Consider the following 20,143-nt stretch of genomic DNA (forward strand, 5'->3'; position numbering starts at 1 on the left):
CTGGTCCCAACATGTGAGGATTATAATGTCTAAGTTTATTGAAACTGAATGACTAACCTTTTTGAGTGCAGTTTGCAGATTAGAACCAATATGCAATATATCTAGATTAGTGGAAAAGTGAATTTAATTACTAAAATAATGTTGTTCCTTTGCTTGTTATATTGCCTGTGTCTGTAGTGGGAATTGACACACGCATTCCCCCTCAGCCAATGAATTAGACCCTTCATTTTTACATTTTTACACTGTTACACAGTTATACTCAAAATTAAATAATTCCTGACATGCAGACTAGCTCCATCACAGGAGCTAAGCATTGTGGGCAAGGCTGCATTAATGTCCACCAAACCTATTAAAGCCCTGCATTGAATGCATTGTCGGTAAATTAAAGATGCATGTAACAATTATGAAAATGTTAACTTTTTTTCAGTGAACAACTTAGCCTAATATTATTGTACATTAAATATTTTGATTGATAGGGGTAAGAAGCATATGAAACAACATAATTTACAAAAACAAGGCACGTGCACCTCAGTATGACACACCTCTCATTCATATTATTACTGCAAGGCACAGATTTATTGGCACTGATGCAAATACATAGATAGATCCAATACATGCTCCATTTCAGTGAGATCCCAATGAGTGAAGCTGCAAAAAAGCTTCTCCGTACATTTCCACCATGTATTGACCAGCAGATGGCGATGTTGCATGTCTTTTGAGTGCTTCAAACAGTGACACTTTTTTTGGAGCAACTGCATCAAATTTTTTACACCTCACCAGGTATTTTTCAGTTTCAGCCACAGCAGGAGGCCTACTGGTAAATTTACGTGCATGTAGTAAAAACAAATCAAGGAAGTATTGCATCATTGCGGTGTTCCATGAATCTGAAAGCGAGCATGCTAACCCACCCAGGGAGTGCTACTGGGTCCATGAAAGAGCTGTAGTATCCACACCCTGGAATTTATGGGTGTTCTTGCATTTTGTTTTGGTTGTACCTGTTGTCTTTTGTCTTTGTTCTGCGAATATTGTGCATGTGATCTGGGGTTTGCACATGTCCAGTTCATTCATCTTGGTGAAGGAAATTCCCCGAGGCACGGGCCTTTATTTTTCTCCATCCACCGACATCCTAACGGTCCCACTTAGCAACATTTCGGAATCAGGAGGCTGAGTGGGTGGGGCGAAGCTCTAGGACCTCTTTATGGCTGCGAACACAGCCTTACAGAAGGGGGATGGCTCTGAGGGCTCGTATGGATTGGGTGTGGCCAAGCTGGTAAGCTGCTTCAGGCTCGGTTCCTCTGACTGCTCCAGCCCATTGGTGATGTGTTTGGCCTCGTCATCGCCTGGACCGATTATTCCCTTGGACTTTACCTCATCCTCCCGCTGCCTCTCTGAAGCTTCCTGCCCTGCCTGAGAGGGAAGAGGAGGAGGGGGAGGGGCATAGGAAGGAGGAGGTGGGAAGAAACTCTCCTCCTTGGCTCCAATTGGCTCTTCTTTCCCTGCCGTCCCTGACTCCTCCCCCTGACCACAGTGAGAAATAACACGTGCGTTGTTCTTCGTCACTGCTGAGGTTACATATTCTATACAGGTTTGCTGTGGCAAGTTGTGAAAGTCTGGTTTTGGCTTTATTGCTGGAGGAACTTTCTTTTCTTTAGTTTCCTGGTCTGGTCCTGTCTCGAAGGCCCTATCGTAAGATGAGGAGGGCTGGCAGTTCTCTTCTTCTGCTTCAGGAACTCCAGCAGGAGCTGGTAGAGTGGGAGCCATGAGGCCACAGTGAGCATTTTCATTGGTTACAGTCATATTACTCAGCTCCTCCCCCTGGGTCATAAAGCATTCTGGCTGACCCGCTGAGACCTGAGGCTCATCAGAATCATGGTTGGCAGGCTTGGGAGAGCCTACAGCTTCATTCTCCTTCAGAGCCACAGCTGGATCCTCAACAAGGGTCAACTCCACCTCAAAGTACTTCAGCTTCTCCAAGGACTTTGAAGGCACAATGGTGTAAGTGGTCAACCCAGGCCTGGGTACGTACTGCCTGGCCAGCTCAGTGGGGGGCTCCATTTTGAGCTCTGCATCCGCGACAAAAGAGGGAGCGGATTTTCCTCCATTGTGGCACTGGTGTGCAGGTGATTCCTTGGGTAATGCAGCCGGTCTCTCTCTAAGGTGGTGTTCCTCTTTGGACATGACCATTTCATTCCTGCAGCCTGCTGAGACAGATGAGAAGGGTCAGGACCCAGAATGGGTATGGCCAACTATATTGACTGGATTACACTAGAGAGGAGATGGTGCTTTCTCCACCTCCTACTTTCTATGATTCTACCCCATAGATGCCTTTGGTATTCACCTGATATAAAGACTGCCTCCCTGCTTTCTGGGTCTCAGGCTAAGGCTATATTTTAAACCAACACGCTATAATATTAAGTTTTGAATCAACTAATATGAATCCACTCATATTAGTACATTTGTCATTTAGACTTGTTCCGAAAGACATTTTTTCATGACTTGGTTACTCATTCAACAGAATTGTGGAAAATGTTTTTTTACTGTATGCCAATGGGGACAAATGAACGATGAACTGTTGCAGATTTTGTATTGCCCACCTCTATTTTCCAAATCAGAAGTATGGGTTTCTTTAAATTCCAGTGTTTCCTGAGTGCACTCATTACTGTCCGGGTCCAGTTCTGGTCTGGAAAACAAATTAGCAAGCAAAGCCATGCTTTTTTAAATAATTTGAGAAATACTTTTCAAGCATAAAAACACAGATACACTGTAATCTTGGAATTAACTATTAACTGGCATATATTGTTTGAAGCATGTTTACAGTACGATGTATCTGAGGACAGACTACTCAACTGATCTTCCCCCATGCCCTGTTTCAGTGAAGTGTCCTGCGTCTCTGTGTCCACTGGTGGCGAGGTGAGCTCTGCCTTCCCAGAATCCTTTGGGACATCAGTAGATACGCTGAGACTGTCGCCATTTTCTTTGGAAACACACACAGCACTGAAATCTGGGTCTGCAGTGGCCACCGTCTCTTCCAGCTCACCGATCTCCTCCAGGTTACTCAGGGCCGTCACTGTACCACAAAGCAACAATAATGAAGGGAAAAATATGTACACGTGTGTGTGTGTGTGTGTGTGTGCATGTGCGTGCATGTGTGTGTGCGCGTGTGTATGTGTGTGCGTGCACGTCTGTGTGTGCGTGTGTGTGTGTGCGCGCGCGCATGTGCGCCTGTGTGCGTGCTTGCGTGTAAATCATAAATTATTCATATCGTTTCAGGAATGCCTATTTATCTGTACAATGTAACTGAACAAAAAAGCCTACTGTTATTGTTATTATATAAATCAATCATCCAATCAAATCTGTTAAAACTCAATTTTTGAATGGAATTTGCACAAAGAGCTACTTCTAAAATAGCAAATTAAAAATAACAATCTTGTGCTACAAGGTCTCACATGTGGTGCAGTTTTTGTCAAACATCATGATAATATCAGATAATATAAGTGTAAATAAAGATAAACTCAACACTAGGTTTACAACTGAAGCACTATTTTTGGCTAATGTCCTTGACTGAGGTCACTGAGGTCAACTGAGGTCCCCAACAGTTCTGAATCATGAAATCAGAACTCAGAGCCCAGGGTGAGACCATTCACACAAAATGCAGGCAGGGGGGAATCCCATATTTTTGTAAGGACAATTTTTTATTTTAAAAAGGAAGGAACTGGATTGTCTTAAGATTAATAATGGCTTAGAAAAACATTCCAATAAATTTAAGATACATCTGACGCAAAATACTACCAGTTAGATTCTAAAATATACTTGAAGCCGAAAGAAACAGACAGCCAAAACATATTGCAACAGACATAATCATTTAAAAAACAAGAAGCAGCAATCTTATTAATATTAATAGGATTAATATAATTCAGTAGTGTGTAACAAATGCATACACAGATATGAAGGAATGGTGTCTGGAAAGTCTCTTCCATAAGTTTTAAAAAGCTCACAGAAATGCATTAACCACTTAAAACAACATGAGCTTTAAACTATATATGCATAGAATACTTACTAATATAATATCAGTATTTGCCATTGTGAGATTATTGTTCCATTCATTGGTTTCTACAGACAATTTCCAAAGAAAAGGTACAGAATGTTCTAGGGTTAGGCACAAACAAACTCGAAAAAATAACAGCCCTGACATTCACAAAATGCTTACTGGGAATGCACTATTCCCCAGAAAGAGGTTAATCCAGAATTCATCTCTCAATCTTGCTTTCTTTTGTAAGAAGGAGGCCCACACACCGTGCAGCACCAGCCCCTCACATTGTGAGTTCACCAAACAAAGACAATCCAGTTACAGCACTGTCAGTGGTTCTGTCAATTTCCAAAGGTGTTAGGGATTACACAAAAAACCAAACAATATAGAAAATTACAAGCAATGACAAGATGACAAAATGTAAAACACAGGAACAAAAAAGTTTCAAAGCAGAAAACAAACAAAAACCTGGAGGTCCTCTACAGGTGGTTCATGGGAACCACTCTGAGGCTAGATTAATATTATATTTGATACGAAGGTCTGCCTTCACAGTATGCAAATTTGCTCAGCTTGCCCTTCTGGGTTAACATATTCTGATCCTTACGCTATGCAAATATAGTGAGCTCCATAATTTTTGGGACAAAGACATATTTTTCCAGATTTGGCTCTGTACTCCACAATTTCAAATTTGCATGTGGGTAAAGAGCAGATTCTCAGCTTTTATTAAAGGCTATATTTATACATTTTGTTTTCACCATGTAGAAATTACAGCCATTTTTATACATAGTCTTCCCAATTCAAGGATTGTGTTCATGTAAAAAAAAAAGTTTGAATCATTAAAAGAATTCTGACAGTTGTGGCCTATGTGAAATGTTGCAAGTTAATTTATAGTCAGTTATATCAATTTGAAGCCAATACCGCGAATTTAACAAAAAAAGCCATGCATGGAAAGAGCTACAGTAGATTTAACAAAAGAAGACCAGATAACCAGACAAACAATGATTAAAAGAATGGAGGAAACAAAAGAAATTGCATAAAAGGATGGAAGAGGCCACCACAAAGAGAAGAGATGATTGGAGAGGTCAGATCAACAGCACGGACTGGGCCAACAGGACAGGAAGCAGGAAGTTGACAGCACTTCAGATACTTAAGCACCCTCCTCTTGCGACTCTGAGTCTGCAGATTGGAAAAGAGCCACGGCTTCGAAATGCCCTTCGTGAACATGCTATACACACAAACAAACACCCACCCAATAAGATACAGGACCTAATAAACATATTTACGCTACTGTGGATGTGAAATACTGGGACCATTTTACTGGCATCATCATTAGAATTGCTTTGCCAGTTACAGTAGTAGCGTCATGTTCAATGTGCATTGCAGAGCAGTCACATTTTTCACTCAGTAGTGCGACTTTTCCTTCTGGCACCAAACAAAGTTCTGCATTTGCAGACGGCTCATGCTCGTAATACACTGGGTTCCCACATAGCCATTCTGACGACAGTTTGGTTTGTGCACCCCAGAGCTGTAGTGTCACCAAGGAACACTCTCAAAAAAAGGGTTCCAAAAGGCTCCTCTGTTTCTCCGTAGAGGAACCCTGTCAAGTTCATGGGTTCTTTGTCAGGCAAAACGGATCATCTGGGAGGTTTCACCCTTTTCACACCTACCGTTAAGGGTTACATAAAGAACTAAAAAGGGTTCTTGTATGGAAAAATGCCAAAGAACCCTTTTTTCCTCAGAGTTAAGTGTGGAGTTCAGACAGTGGAACAGTTCTCTTTCTCAACAGCAACTCCTCTGGGCACATGAGCGCCTGCAGTGTCTGACAATCCATCATTAAGTACACTGATGTGTCTGACACACTGACTGTCGCTCAGCTGGTGGCCAAAGCAGAGAGGTTGAGCTTGCTGTCAATCTGCCAGATTAATGGAGGAGACTGCGGCAATGAGACTGACTTACAGACACAACTGAGCATACCGCACTAGAAGAGTAGAACTCGTAGCAGTAGCTGTAGCATTGTACAGTAACTTCAGGCCCGACAATAACCAATAATCTTTTACCTCTAATAAAGCCTTTCCTCTAAGGACCACCACCTGTTTGTAGAAAAACAAACAATGAAACGTATAATGCACTTCCACGTGACCTTAACTGTGGGAGATGAGACAAACCTTTAATGCTCTTATCCTGTGTGGTTTCCTCTGGCGTACTTATGCAGGGGAGCATGGGGGGAGGGGGAGCCTTCCTCTTCGATCCTTTCAGAGATCTGTGATCGATCCCAGATTCCTCCGAAACATCGCAGACAAAACAACTTTACAGATCTTACAGTGAATGGCCCCAGATGCCACTGAACAAACATCTGGGAGCTCGTTCATGCTGTAGCTCCACTAAAGTGGCATGTATTTCAGCTTTCAACATCAACAGCGATTACCAAATACAGCTCAGCACTTAATAGCCTTTCATGATATATGAACAAGATTCTCCTCAGCCATTATTTTTTATATATTTTGAGGAGTATTTTGGTCTGAAAAAAAAAGTTCTCAATGCGTATTTGAAATGTAATTACTTTTTGTAACCAGATACCTTCAACCAGGGAGACTTGCCTTGGTCTTCTAAACACACACACACACACATATATATGACATGCCCAATTCTAGAGGCACCTTGGCTGATTCACTGACCTGGTCCTTAATAGGTTTGTCATGGGGTTGAGAATCCGTCTGTTGATCGCTGAGGTTGGAGAGGAAGCTCTGAGACACCATCATGGGGGGCAGGGGAGCCCGTCTCTTCTTCGACGTGACGGACAGGCCGTCGTTCGAGCTGCGCGTGGAGGCGTGGCCATTCAGAGACGCCAGGCTGCCAGGTCTGTCTTTGGCCAAGACTGGAGAAGCCGGAGCACTCGCACTACAAACCTTAAAGGACCAACCATTACAACCGTCAAAAGGACACCATATCTCCATCTGCTGAGAAACACACTCATCCTCCTGTGTGCTTGAACTATAAAACCATGAAGTGTAAGTAAACCACAGGAAAGCACAGCACAGACCTGGTCTGGCTTCTTCTTTCTTCTTCTAAAAATGCTGAACAATCCCTTGTTTTCTTTCTCCTTCAGCACTTTCTCTTTACTTGACAGACTTTTATCTTCTAGAATAATAAAAAAATAGAAGAAGGATTTCTTTAGAAAAAAGAGGTTTGTTCTAATTAAATAAACATCATATTTGGAGTCAAGTTGCTGATACTGGAGACAGGTGAATGTAACTAGCATATTACCTTCAAGTCTTGGTGAGGCCGGCAATTCGTCTGAGTTAACACCTGTTAAAGACAGACCACAAGATGTCACAACATGCATGCAATATACAGAATGTATTGATTGTAATATACTGCATATGTTTTGATCAGAGTAATAAGTCCAATTCAGTTAATTCACATAATTCTGGACACATAATTCTGTGTGCGCGCACACACACACAAAGACATTTTGTTGTTTTTGTATTGCTATAATTTCATGGACAACTGCAGAAGGCATATTTCGAGGAGATTAACCTCATACCGTTTGAGTCCACAGCATAGACCTCTCTCAAGCCAAAGTCATTGAGGGACTTCGCTAAGTCCAGCGGTTCTTCTGAGCAGGGATTCCTCCGTAAAACTGTGGTACTTTGGTCAAGTTCACACTTCGCACAAATTGCAGCCATTAGCTCCCCAACAGGCACCTGGGGACTGACCCTCAGAACAGTCTTGTGCGTCTTTTTGTAGTTTATAACAAGGCGAACAGTAGCCTGCGGAATAAAACAAACATGAAGTTTGGATTGCACGATCATTCAAATTGGACCACATCACCACAAAATCTACTTTAAAATATAAATAGTATAGCAAGTGGCATATCAGGCCTTCCAAATATGGAATATACTGCGATGTTCTGGAAAAAATATTTATCAAGATCAGAAATGATACTGAAACATCCAGGGTCCATTCTCTGGTCCTGGACATCAGTGCCAATTTTATTTATGTATAACTGAACAATGAATTAGTATGGTCAGATTGTAACAAGGCCCAGAATAAGTTTACTAATAAGCGTACCAGAAGGCAAGTTTACTGTATAATGCAGACCATTCGCCCTAGTCAAAGCTCTGGATTACCTCTGGCATTGAAGGGCTTCGCTTGTTGTTGTCGTCAACCATTCCCTTGGGTTTGATTAGGATTTTCTTTATCTCAAGAGTTTCAATCACAGCGTTCGGCTTGAGCTTGATGTGGTTCCCATCGGTGGATATTAGCTCAATGGTGTGGTTGGATGGGTTCAGGTGGTATTTTGCACACAGTATGACCAACAGGTCCATCACTGGCTTACTACACCCCAAATGAAGAGAAGATTAGTCCTACTAATATGTCAGAGATCCAATATAACAGAACAGTTCAAAGCTGTGAACTTATAAGATATTTGAAGCTGTTCTAACATTGTCCAGGCAAAAGCGAATAATAGCCTCTATATCAGTGGTTCTCAAACTCGGTCCTGGGGTACCACTGTGTATGTTGGTTTTCGGTCCAACCACAATTGCATTCCCAGAATTTTAACAAGCTGTTAAACCTGATTCTTCTAATCAACCACTACAGTCTTTGTAAAGCACCTTGATTAGTAGAAGAATTAGTCAAAGGTGTGTTACTGCTTGGTTGAAACAAAAGCCGACACCCACACTGGCTCTTTCTGGATAAGATTGGGGACTCCTGCAATTTGACAAATTAACAGCTTGTTAAAATTCCAGGATTGCAATTATGGTTGGAACAAATCGAGCATACATAGTGGTCCCCCAGGACCAATTTTGAGAACCACTGCTCTATATGCACTAAGCCCTGTTCCTCTTTTCTCAGTCTCAGACAATGACTGGTCACATGACCATCAGAGCCCGCCTCACCTCCCGTGAATAGTGGCTGTTTTCTCAATTCCACCAGGCAAGACCACGCCCAGTGTCAGGTCCTTCTCACCCAGGTTCTCCTCCTGACTCATGTCCGTGTCTGGGGATTTTTTGGCCATCTCAGTGTGAGTCATGTCTTATCCAAACTTCTCACTGCAGGGTGGGAGGAGGTGGGGATTTTAGGAATTTTTTGAAAGAGCAGAGAAGCAAAAGATTTGCAATTAACAGTCCTGCTGCGCCACTTCGAACATATAGTACAGTACCTTCATTATCAAAACAGAGTCAGGAATGATTGGTGTACCGTAATATGTAGGCTATTATGGATAGACCATTGCATGTGTGCAATAAAAAAAGATGAATATGCTGTTGCATATACATCTTGTGTAAGTGTGCAACACCATGAGAAACAGAAATGGATGTTGTATTTTGCTGTAAAATATCACTGGTGATTGGATGATATGAGAAGATGTAAATCTCCTAAAAACTTATGAAGCACGGGATGTGATGTCAACTGATTTGTATCAGTGATTTGAAAATTGGAGTTGACACTAGAAAAGTAAGAAACGCAAGTTTTAGGGTGTTAAAAATTGTTTAAGTTCATTTTATTTTAACATACATTTAAGGTCCTTGGATATTGTTCATACATTGTTATTTATTGTTAGTCCCATCATTATGAACTTTTTCAAATAATTTATGAAGTACATAATCAAAATCACCAAATATTGCTACATGCAGTGCAGGGTAGGAAATCAGATCTGTTCAGGCCATACAAGCCTGGAAGACTGTGAAGGTGGGAATACTGTGACTATCCCAGACCCACCTCTACAGGAGATGAGGAACCTCACTGCCATCACACTGCATCTGTGATTAGTTCAAGAACCCTGTGACATACTGTAGACAGAATAATTATCTACGGACCATCTGGCAGCTAAGAAACTCTGGAGATCCTCTGATTTTTTATTTATTTATTTTTTGCATCTTACTGAGCAGGAACTAGGAGCTGAAATAATTAGAAGATAAAAATGTTCACAGTGAAAGTTTTGTCCTTACCAACTACTTTCTGATTCACCAATTGGCTCTAAAACTGAAGGTATTGTTGGCAACTTGAATACACTACAAGTTTTCATTGGAGTAAATTCACATTTAGAATAAATTTTAATTGAATAGCTGGTTTTTATGGGGTAATAACTGATATACTACAACTACAGCACACCTAATGTGAAGACAGTATCTAAGTCAACCAACATCAATGATATAAATAGCACAAAAATTCAATATGCCGAAAGTTGTCCAACTAGAAGCTGTGCTTCACGGTTGGATAAAAAATAAAAAAGTAATTTCTCACGTTGATCTGTATTTTTGAGTAATGGAAGGCTAAAGTTTGACACTATATATATAACACAAACATAAATATACAGTATACTGGAATGTAATGTTTGTAGTTTCACTACTCAAATTACCATAGCTGTAAAGTTGCGTTACTTAGTTTGTACAATGGTAATCAACAGTGAGATACAAACAGAGGAATTTGGCACATACACTGTACAGTTCTACAGCAGCAAGGAATACCTTAGAGGGGTTGAAAGTCCTCGAATGTCAAGAGGCCACAGGCAAGACACATGCCACAATCCACACAAAAGTGTAAAGTCCAATTTTCACTGGTATACTTTCACCCATTAAATTAAGCAATACATTGTGTCTATATCTGTGAGAAATGTACACAGGACAACTCTTTAAATTTGACTGTACTTCTGAAACGCTGCAGCATAAAAATATAATGAGAAAAAAAAAGCAAGAATGTAATTCAACGGCCCTCATCGAAGCTTCGCATCCATGTATTTAGCAAGTGAATACTCTCAAGACAAATAACTGTCTCGTCTACAGTCCACACATTACAGCAAGATTTTTTAAGGTAATGAAAGGCTTAGGGAACTTAAATGTAGACAGGTGTTTAGTGAGGATGTACAGCAAAAAGCAGAGAAGTTATGAGCCTTTCCATCAGCTTTTCCTCGGTATGCACGTATTCACGTACAGTATAACACAGGTGACACGGAAAAAACTGTGACGCCCTACGTCTACCCTGATTATATGTCCTGGATTTTTAAAAAACTGACTCCTCTTTCAGACATGTTCTTCGTAGTCATACGAAATGATTTTACATGTAGCCTACTTGTCAATAGTGTACAGACTTGGAAGGAAAAGATTTTTGACCATTACCAAAAAATAAATGATTAAAATGTCGTCACAGCAGATATCATACGGGCAGCCGTGCACATCCCAGGTTGCACCAATTTCAATACTGAAATACTGAAGCTAATAGAATATTTTAACAACTAGCAACTACAATCTGGCTCCATATTCGAATTGGTCCAAGAATTAAAGCAATAAAATGTTGATTGAAATAAACGAAAAAACATGGGTATTTTTATTTCAAATGTATATTAAGTGTGACTGCGATATTACAACTTCGTGTTTGTGTTATATATATATATTTGTATGAATTCCAAAAACAAAACAGAATCATGCAGCAGCTTGTAGAAAAATCTAGGAACTGAAACCAAAATTGAATCCAAGCGCAACAAACTCCCATTCGAAAAAGCTGTTAAAAATACATTAATTTCGTTTATGCCAGTTTCGCTTTTATTAATGTAAAACGGAAAATATTTGCGCTAGGTCAAAACAACTTTCGGGCAGATACCTATGGATTCGTGCCACCGGACACATTTACAGGCCAATAAATGTTTCTGAGAGTTTTCGGCGCTGTCACCAACCTGAAGCAAATTGTAGCCTTCAGTGAGCCTTCATTTACCTTCAGTGAGGCATGAACAGGACATTCCTCAAGTTAGTAGGTTAAAAAAAAACATATAAGCGCAACTGTGTAATTATTATTTCTGATCGAATAGCCTACAACGACTGCATGTAATTCGGACTTCAATAAGAAATATAAAAGTGCGTCAGCCAACTTAAAAGGGTTTTGATGTTGCAAACTATTATGTATTAATATGTAGGCTATGCAGTACACACACGCGCGCGCACACACGCGCACACCTACTGTACATGCACGTTGTTGTACTGTAGGTCTCCTTTGAAATTCAAGATTAAATGTATTCTTTGACTTCCGAAGCAACATTCCACGTACCAATACACATTTTTTTAAAGGGCAATCAAGTTCATGAAGTACAACATTTTATCATTTTATCTTAGGTAAGGTGACCATATTGATACAGACTATAAGACCTAATGATCAGAGCGCTGCACTGTACACGAAAAGCGAAAGAAACACAAGCACAACCATTAATAAAATAATTTACTCACTTCAAAAGGAGATCACCCAACTGAAAGCTTTGCTATTATTGTCTTCACAAGTTGTACTAACGCGGAGTACCCCTTTGGTCCTTAGGGAGAAGGTGTGCGCACGCAAATGGTATGCAAAGCGTCCTGATCTTACAACACCCAGCGTATTTTAAGATCTGAGTTAAACAGCGCATACCACCAAAAACAGCTGCACCGCTGGAGTTACGCCTTTTCACAGCAACGTGCGCGTGGTCACTGGAGTGACACTTGGTTTTAAAAAGACAGTACGCGGAATTTTTCATTTACTGGTCACCTACAGAAATAGAACTGCACTACTGCATGCTTTTTTCTTTTCAATTATGGATATTTTCTCAAATATCTACGTAAATACTGAATGAAGATGCGTAGCCTATTTGACAGAAAGCGAAACCAAATCATCATTATTAATAATCTTATCCAATTACATTGCTTACAAACTGAAAGATTTTTTTTAATGTTTGTTTGTCGTGGTGCAAACTGTCTACGTACAGAAGTATCGGCCCAAATGAAAATGTAGATTATTTTATGCATGGAAAAAAAAAAGTTGAAATGATTTCAAATGCAAGCTTGAAGAGTGCGCTGCCACACGTGTTGCCAGTACCATAGTCACAGAGGACTACATCCATTTAAATCCAGCATGTTTCAGAATGAGGATTTCAACAACAGATGGCCTACCAGTTGGACTACACCATTTGCTTGAATCCTTACCTCTCCTGGACCCTGAACTGTGGTTCCTCCCTTTAAATACTTGCAATTTCTCTGGGTTCCAGGAACTTGATTGGCCTTGTTTTGTGGAGAGATTAGCTATTTGCTCCACCCAGCCCTGTGGCTTCAGTAAATCTGCGTCCGGCATTACATCCCTCTGACGTGGCCATTCCTGGGAGAAAGCTCTTTAGTTCTGTGTTGCTGGAGCTCCACAGCCAATTGTGAGCAGACAGGTAATCAGCTTTGTAACCAGCCTGGGCCTCCTGCACTCTAGCCAATTAAATGCAGTGCAGACAGTGGCAGCTTTTCTGCAACATGTCTCAAGCTATACTCATACAGTGTGTGGCTGCCGCTATACAGTATTTGTGGATACATATGCAGTGTCGTGAAAAAGTATTTGCCCCCTTACTGATTTCCTCTATTATTGCATTATTTGTCACACTGTATGGTTTCAGATCTTTAGACACAATGTAATACTAGACAAAAGCAAACTCAGTAAACACAAAACACATTTGATAAATTATTATTTCATTTATTTAATGAAAAAACGTATCAAACACCCATATCACCCATGTGAAAAAGTAATTGCCCCATTAGTTACTCAATTAATCATTTAACTAAATGTAATTGATAATTAGATTCAGCTGATTGAACACAGCCAGGCTTGATTGCAGCCAGCCCTGTTGAATCTAAACCTTACTCATATTGAATCTTAACATCAGAGTGAAAAGGTCACCACAAAGTTTCTACAACCACACTATGCCACGATCAAAGGAAATTCCAGAACAGAAAAAGTTCTCATATTGTTGAAATATATCAACAATATGAGAACATCATACCAACAGCCAAATAGGGTGGTAGTGTGATGGTGTGGGGATGCTTTGCTGGCTTGGGGCCTGGATAACTTGTCAACTTTGAAGGAACCATGAATTGCTCTGTATTTTATGTACCAGAGAACTTTTATCTACAAAATAAACAGTTCTCTTTATATGAATGTTATTATTATTTTATGTGAAAAATACTGGACAAAGAAATACATGTTCAAGTTGATTATAAAATTTCCAACAGTAAGATACATTAGACTTCTCAATTTTGTAGATATGAAGTAATACATATAGGAAGGTACAATGATTATTATTTGTTTAACTCAAATGCTAACTATTTCTTAATTTTATGTTGTTGCTAAATGTATTAGATATTACATTTATTTTGCCAAAAAGAGACATTGTTGTAAAATATTGCATTTATTGCTAAACTCATTGTCATTCACAGTATAAACGAGTTTATAAATTCAGTGTTTCCATAATTTGTGCTAGTATTGTACCTATGTGTGTGTATGTGTGTGTGTGTATACCTACAAACTAAAATATTGACTTAGTGACAAACTAGACAGAAATTACCATTCTACAACAGACACACGCCCATCAATATCACACAAAGGAAGGTCTTCATAAACTCAAGTATTGCCAATGAAACGTTTATTCATTGTCATCTTGTAATCTTATCATATGATCAATGTTGTATAATTTCTGGTGACTATGAACTCAAATAGATTATCAGCAGTTGCCCAGCCTTTCCGGTACATCTGTCAAAAAAATATTTTGAGATGGTTTCTATGGTTGCAATGCTTGATTGTGACTATATTGTTTTGAAATCAGAAATCCACTGAGGTCATCAGACAACAAAACCGTGCGACTGTATTTCAATACTGGTCCTATAACTTATGTTACTGGAGCAATATAATTTATAGCGGTGCCAAGACAACTGTAAAGTGGCATTGTAGAAAAAGAGGTTTTCTTTTAATTTGGCAATTTTATTCAATTGCAAGATGATGCTGCAGTAAAACGATAGTATAATTTTTGCGCTATTATTCTGTTTTTATTAGCAGCGTATTTTAATTTATCAAGCTGTGTCCATTAATAATCTACAGTAAAAAATGTTTTTTTTACTGCTTCTACTGCTTTGGATATGTTCAATAGGCCCTTTCCATGGGCATCCTGTTTTAAGATTTTTGTATGGTTAATCCACCATGTGATACAACAGCCTTCCAAAAACTGATGGTCGTATGCCATAAATAAATAAATAAATAAATATGGAGGGGATACTATCACATCTAATTTTCCACATCTAATAAGAGGAAGCAGTGAGGAAATTCTGTCCACATCAGGTTTGAATTTCAGCATATGAAATCTAATGTTAGTTTAGATAGAAAAGGATGTTTAATGCCTACTTGATATGTTTAAGAGCTCCTCATATGCTCTTTCAGTGATTATGCAAAGACTTGGTAACAACAAACCAGGAAGAAAAAAACAGCGAAAGAAATACCAGTAAAAAATTTTATGCTTGACCTCAATATGATTTCTGATTTTGTCTTATTATTCACAAATGTGCGTACAGAATGTGAATGTGTATTTACAGAAAAATAAAAGCACGAGAATTGTGCGTGATCATTTTTCCATTCCCAAGAAACGAAGAAGTCTTTTATGTCTCAAGGTGCTCGGAGGGTATAGAAATACTCAATGACACACTTACACACACAACCGAGAGGCCTTCTGCCTAGAACCTGGAAAGAGCTACAAATAAAACTCTCCCCAGTGCCAATGGCCAATGAAAAAGCTTTTCATTATGGGACCACCAACATTTGGCCTGTAGTTCCTAATTTTTTTTTTTCTCCCTCTCTTTCACAAGTGTCGGTTTTGTACTCTTCCATCTAATACAGTCAAAACATTCCTGCAGTTTTCCACACATTGAGCACATGAGATGTACATCTCTTTTTTTTTTTGTCAATACAATCAGCGAATGAAAAGCTTTCCATTGAGCCACAGGGAGCACGCTAACAGGAGTATGTAATGTAATTATGTTTGCATATGTATGGCCAGAGTGTGCCCTGCCCCCGATAATACTGCATTGTGGTTCCCAGACTGCAGCTGCCCAGCTGTCTGTTTACGGCTGCCGGAACCTCCATTACTGTGCCTCAGTGAGATAGCGCTGCCCCGCCTTGAGGGCAGCTAGCCAGCTGTGAGCTGGAAGCACCCATCACCAGTGTGTGTGCACCAGTGTGTGTACAGCAGTGTGTGTGTGCACCAGTCTGTGTGGCAGTGTGTGTGCAGCAGTGTGTGTGCACCAGTGTGTGTACAGCAGTGTAAATGCACCAGTGTGTGTACAGCAATGTGTGTGCAGCAGTGTGTGTACAGCAGTGTGTGTGCACCAGTGTGTGTAGCAGTCACAGTGTGTTACAGCAGTGTGTGTGCACAGTGTGTGTACAGCATGTGGTGCACCAGTGTGTGTACAGCAGTGTGTGCACCAGTGTGTGATGACGAGTGGCAAGTGTGTGTGTACACGCAGTGGTAGACATGCGTACCAGCAGTTTGTGTGTTTGCAAAGTAAAGTAAGTGATTGTAAAGTGTGTACCAGTGTGGTGTACAGCGAATGTAGTATGTAAGCATTGCACCAGTGTGTGTACAGCATTGTGTGTGTCAACACAGTGTGTGTGCACCAGTGTTAGCATGGTGTGCACCAGTGTGTGTACAGCATTGTGTGTGCACCAGTGTGTGTACAGCAGTGTGTGTGCACCAGTGTGTGTACAGCAGTGTGTGTGCACCAGTGTGTGTACAGCAGTGTGTGTGCACCAGTGTGTGTACAGCATTGTGTGTGCACCAGTGTGTGTACAGCAGTGTGTGTGCACCAGTGTGTGTACAGCATTGTGTGTGCACCAGTGTGTGTACAGCAGTGTGTGTGCACCAGTGTGTGTACAGCAGTGTGTGTGCACCAGTGTGTGTACAGCAGTGTGTGTGTGCACCAGTGTGTGTACAGCAGTTTTGCCCCCCCTGCCCAGAGCAGCGTCACATGATCCTACACACGTGAAAATTTGAATGTGCACACATACACACACACCCGCCAATATAATGGGTGATTATTGAGTGACACATACCACAGACCACGGGTTATCTGAAACAAAAGAACAGCTGCAGATTTTTTTTAAAATCCTATTTAAAAAATTCTCTTTTTATAGAAAAGAGAACCTGTTCTGTTGCTCTGGGTATGCCCTTATTTATATACTTTTAGTTTCAGACCGAGAAACAAGATTTTGGACTGAAATAAAGAATATCGCGTGATGCACTGTGGCTTTTCCTTCATTGACATTTTAAAATATTTTATTCTTTTTCCAGAAGAAAAGCATTATAGCCTTTGACTCAGACATGCCATTATGTAATACTGTTGTCAATATTTTTTTGGCTTTGCAATACATTTTCTTTCTTCTGAAAAACTGAAGTAAAAAATGAAATAAACAACTGCTAAGCAATTCAGTGAAATATTTAGATAAGGCGGCTGTACAGAGACAGATTGCGTTATAACATATTGATTATTCTGCAATAGTTTGAGATGTTTCTGTCAATAGTTATTTACAGAAACAAAGTAATGGAAACAAAAGCAAGTGAGATTTACTAAAATACAGAATTTGGACGTAAACATTATGAAAATTCACAACATCAGTATTTATGTTGTTCACTCCCTCAGTGCCACAAAAAATGTTAGCCAGGGCTCGTATTATGAAAATATTTATTTATAAAGTTAAATATTGATTTACAGACATTTTTTATTTCCTACCTTTCTACTTAGAAATCTCATAAAATGAGGCTGTGAGCCTGACATACCTGTCAGCATGAGGTAGAGCAGCTGAACTGGGTTACCTCAACATCCATGACCATCCAAAAACAATTAAATCAGTGTAACTTATCTGAGCTGTATGAGACGGAAAAATATATAATATACCGCCATCTCCTTTAGCTTTATTGCCTTTTAGCTTGAGTAGTCTCTTCTGGACAGCCTGCAAGGATAGATGTATTTGAGACAAATACACCATAGTTTCATGACCCCTCTGCAGTGACCATATTATTACAGCAGAGGGAGCCATCTTCAGAGTTACTGCACACTGTCAAGCTGATTTTTATTGCATAGTATTGATTTTATTGCACTTGATACAGGTGGGGAGAAAAATATGTACCATGCATGTGTGCGCCAAGTTACAATGTAATACTGCTAAACATTATGGCATTTATATGGCAGTGCTAAAAGCTATAATAGACGGTTCCCGGGAACAGTTCTGCTGGGTGGATATTCCCAGACTGGCCTGGAGCAGGAGGCATCGGGCTGAGACACCCTCCAGTTGGCCTCTTCATCCTGCTGTTGCTTATGCTGTTTCAGATTGGCAAGCGTTGCTTTTGCGAACCAGAGGATGAGAAAAAAGACGACACTTTTAGTTTGAAATTACCACAGTTTTTTGTTTCTATGCTGTTGATCTTTGTTTAGTACCACAATTTAAAAAAATGTAATATTCACCATTCACCACAAGTTTCAGAGCCCTTGATGGCTGGGCACCACTGTAAGCGCCAACATGGGCAGGCTATCATAACTGCAGCAACAGCTTAAAGCAACAGCTTAAAGCAACCTGTAGGACTTGGAAGTCCTGCACGACCTCAGCAAGAATCTGGTAGGAGAAGATGCTGCTTCATGAGTTCTGCTAGCGATGGCTTCTGCTTGGATCGGTGAGCTGGCTGCAGTCACAAAACACAAAGGTCATTCTCCACAGCGGAAATCGAGCTGCACAGCCGTATGCACTACAAGATGATAAGCCTTTGGGATACTCAATATTGTGCCTTACACGACAAGGGCTAAGGCACTGGTGAAAACCAAATTCAACAGACCTGGGTCAAATACATATTTTTTGTGGATTCAAATACTTTTCTACGCTTTACTGATCTTGTCTGGTGTATTGGAACCAATGAGATACTCTCAAAAAGTGCAAACCCTGCCTTCTGGTCATTCTGGCAGGCTCAGTTACACCAGGCAAGATCAACAGAGCACAGAAAAGTATTTCAATCCAAAGCAAATACATATTTGACCCAGGTCAGCAACGGAATGACCACTTGCTTCCCTGGTGGCCTGCAGGAAGCATGGAACGCCTGGAAAGAAGAAATGAAACACTCACCCCTGGTTTACTTTCCCGGCTGCAACACGAGCTATGAGGCGGACCTCCCAAACACCATCAGAGATGTACACATATTGTGTGATTCACCCGAAAGCACTTATGGGTGAGAGGCATATCTGCACACAGAGAACCCCCCCAGGGGCACGTCCCGGGAGCATTTCTGATCGCTAGATCCAGAGTAGCCCCTAAGTGCGGCAATCACCTGACCACTGGCCAGCTGCTAAACCTGACATAGAAGTCTGCGATGATTGACATGAGGTGAGAAAGCCTACTCTTCTGTGGTCTGGCCATCACACCGGAAGACCCCCCCCCCCCCCCCCCCCCCCCCCCATTACCAGATCCCAACCAGCTTAGCCATTTCAGAGAAATGGACTACACTATGCCCTTGTGGGGTGGCTGATCCACAAAGCGGTCATTCAGCAAAAGACCACCTTAGGTGAGCACAAGCGGAATGTTTTCCAGAGGATCTCAAGCACTTGGCAGTAAACAGAGCAGTACCTCAGCTTCAGAGTATGATTTCATCACAAAGCTCATTTGTGTGGGTGGTAGACTTTGTCATAGTGACCAGTAAGAGCCTGACACTACAAACCCCATCATCCTTGACCCAGCTCACAGAGAAAGCTGATCAGTCAGGACACCGACAATCATCCACAGCATCCCAACGCAGAACGGCTGTTTGCAAAATTTTCTGAAGGTATTGGATTCTCTGGGAACGGGAGACCATTAAGCAACCAATGTTCTGCCTTTCTTAATAGACACTGCATATATTGTCTTTGCTGTTGAGATTCTAAAGCCTCACTTGCTTACTTATTTCTCAAATGCATCTAATGCCTTCTGGAGTTGACATGTTCTACACTCCTGTCCTTCTTCCATTTTGCCTCATCATCTGCATATAACCCTTCCCCCAGGCCCAGTTTTGCATCTCTAAAATATAATTCATTCATATATGGAGCAACACTGGATACTACACTTCCCTGGGGTGTGCCATTTTCAATAGAAGCAGTATCTGAGAACACTGACCTGACCCTTACTCGAATTATTCTGTCTGCCAGAATTCCTAAATCAAATTAAATATTAGTTTTCATAGTCTCGTATTCCTCGTGTCTGAGGCTTCTGAGCAAGCTTTCCCTCCACAACATATCATATTTCTTCTCTATGTCCTAGAATACAGCTACACGTACCTGTTTA

At 40.7% G+C, this 20,143-nt stretch overlaps 1 protein-coding gene across 3 annotated transcripts; it reads right to left on the reverse strand.

Annotated features, from left to right (window-relative positions):
* Positions 1-14: 14 nt before the first annotated feature.
* On the reverse strand, positions 15-13,139 carry cobll1a (cordon-bleu WH2 repeat protein-like 1a). Of its 3 annotated transcripts, none has more exons than XM_064310647.1 (11): positions 12,970-13,139; positions 8,929-9,081; positions 8,158-8,365; positions 7,572-7,797; positions 7,292-7,333; positions 7,068-7,165; positions 6,703-6,933; positions 6,193-6,307; positions 2,848-3,067; positions 2,595-2,680; positions 15-2,201 (listed from the first exon to the last, which is right to left on the reverse strand). In XM_064310647.1, the coding sequence occupies exons 2-11, from the start codon at positions 9,060-9,062 to the stop codon at positions 1,186-1,188; spliced, it is 2,376 nt and encodes a 791-aa protein (XP_064166717.1). In that variant the 5' UTR covers positions 9,063-9,081; positions 12,970-13,139; the 3' UTR covers positions 15-1,185. The 3 variants fall into 3 exon arrangements, with proteins under 3 accessions (XP_064166717.1, XP_064166718.1, XP_064166719.1); XM_064310648.1 differs by lacking the exon at positions 12,970-13,139 and adding an exon at positions 12,244-12,951; XM_064310649.1 differs by lacking the exon at positions 12,970-13,139 and having other exon boundaries at positions 15-2,198; positions 8,929-9,142.
* Between the last annotated feature and the right edge of the window lie 7,004 nt (positions 13,140-20,143).

The sequence above is a fragment of the Anguilla rostrata genome, chromosome 15, assembly GCF_018555375.3.
Source record: "Anguilla rostrata isolate EN2019 chromosome 15, ASM1855537v3, whole genome shotgun sequence".
Taxonomy (NCBI): Eukaryota; Metazoa; Chordata; class Actinopteri; order Anguilliformes; family Anguillidae; genus Anguilla; species Anguilla rostrata.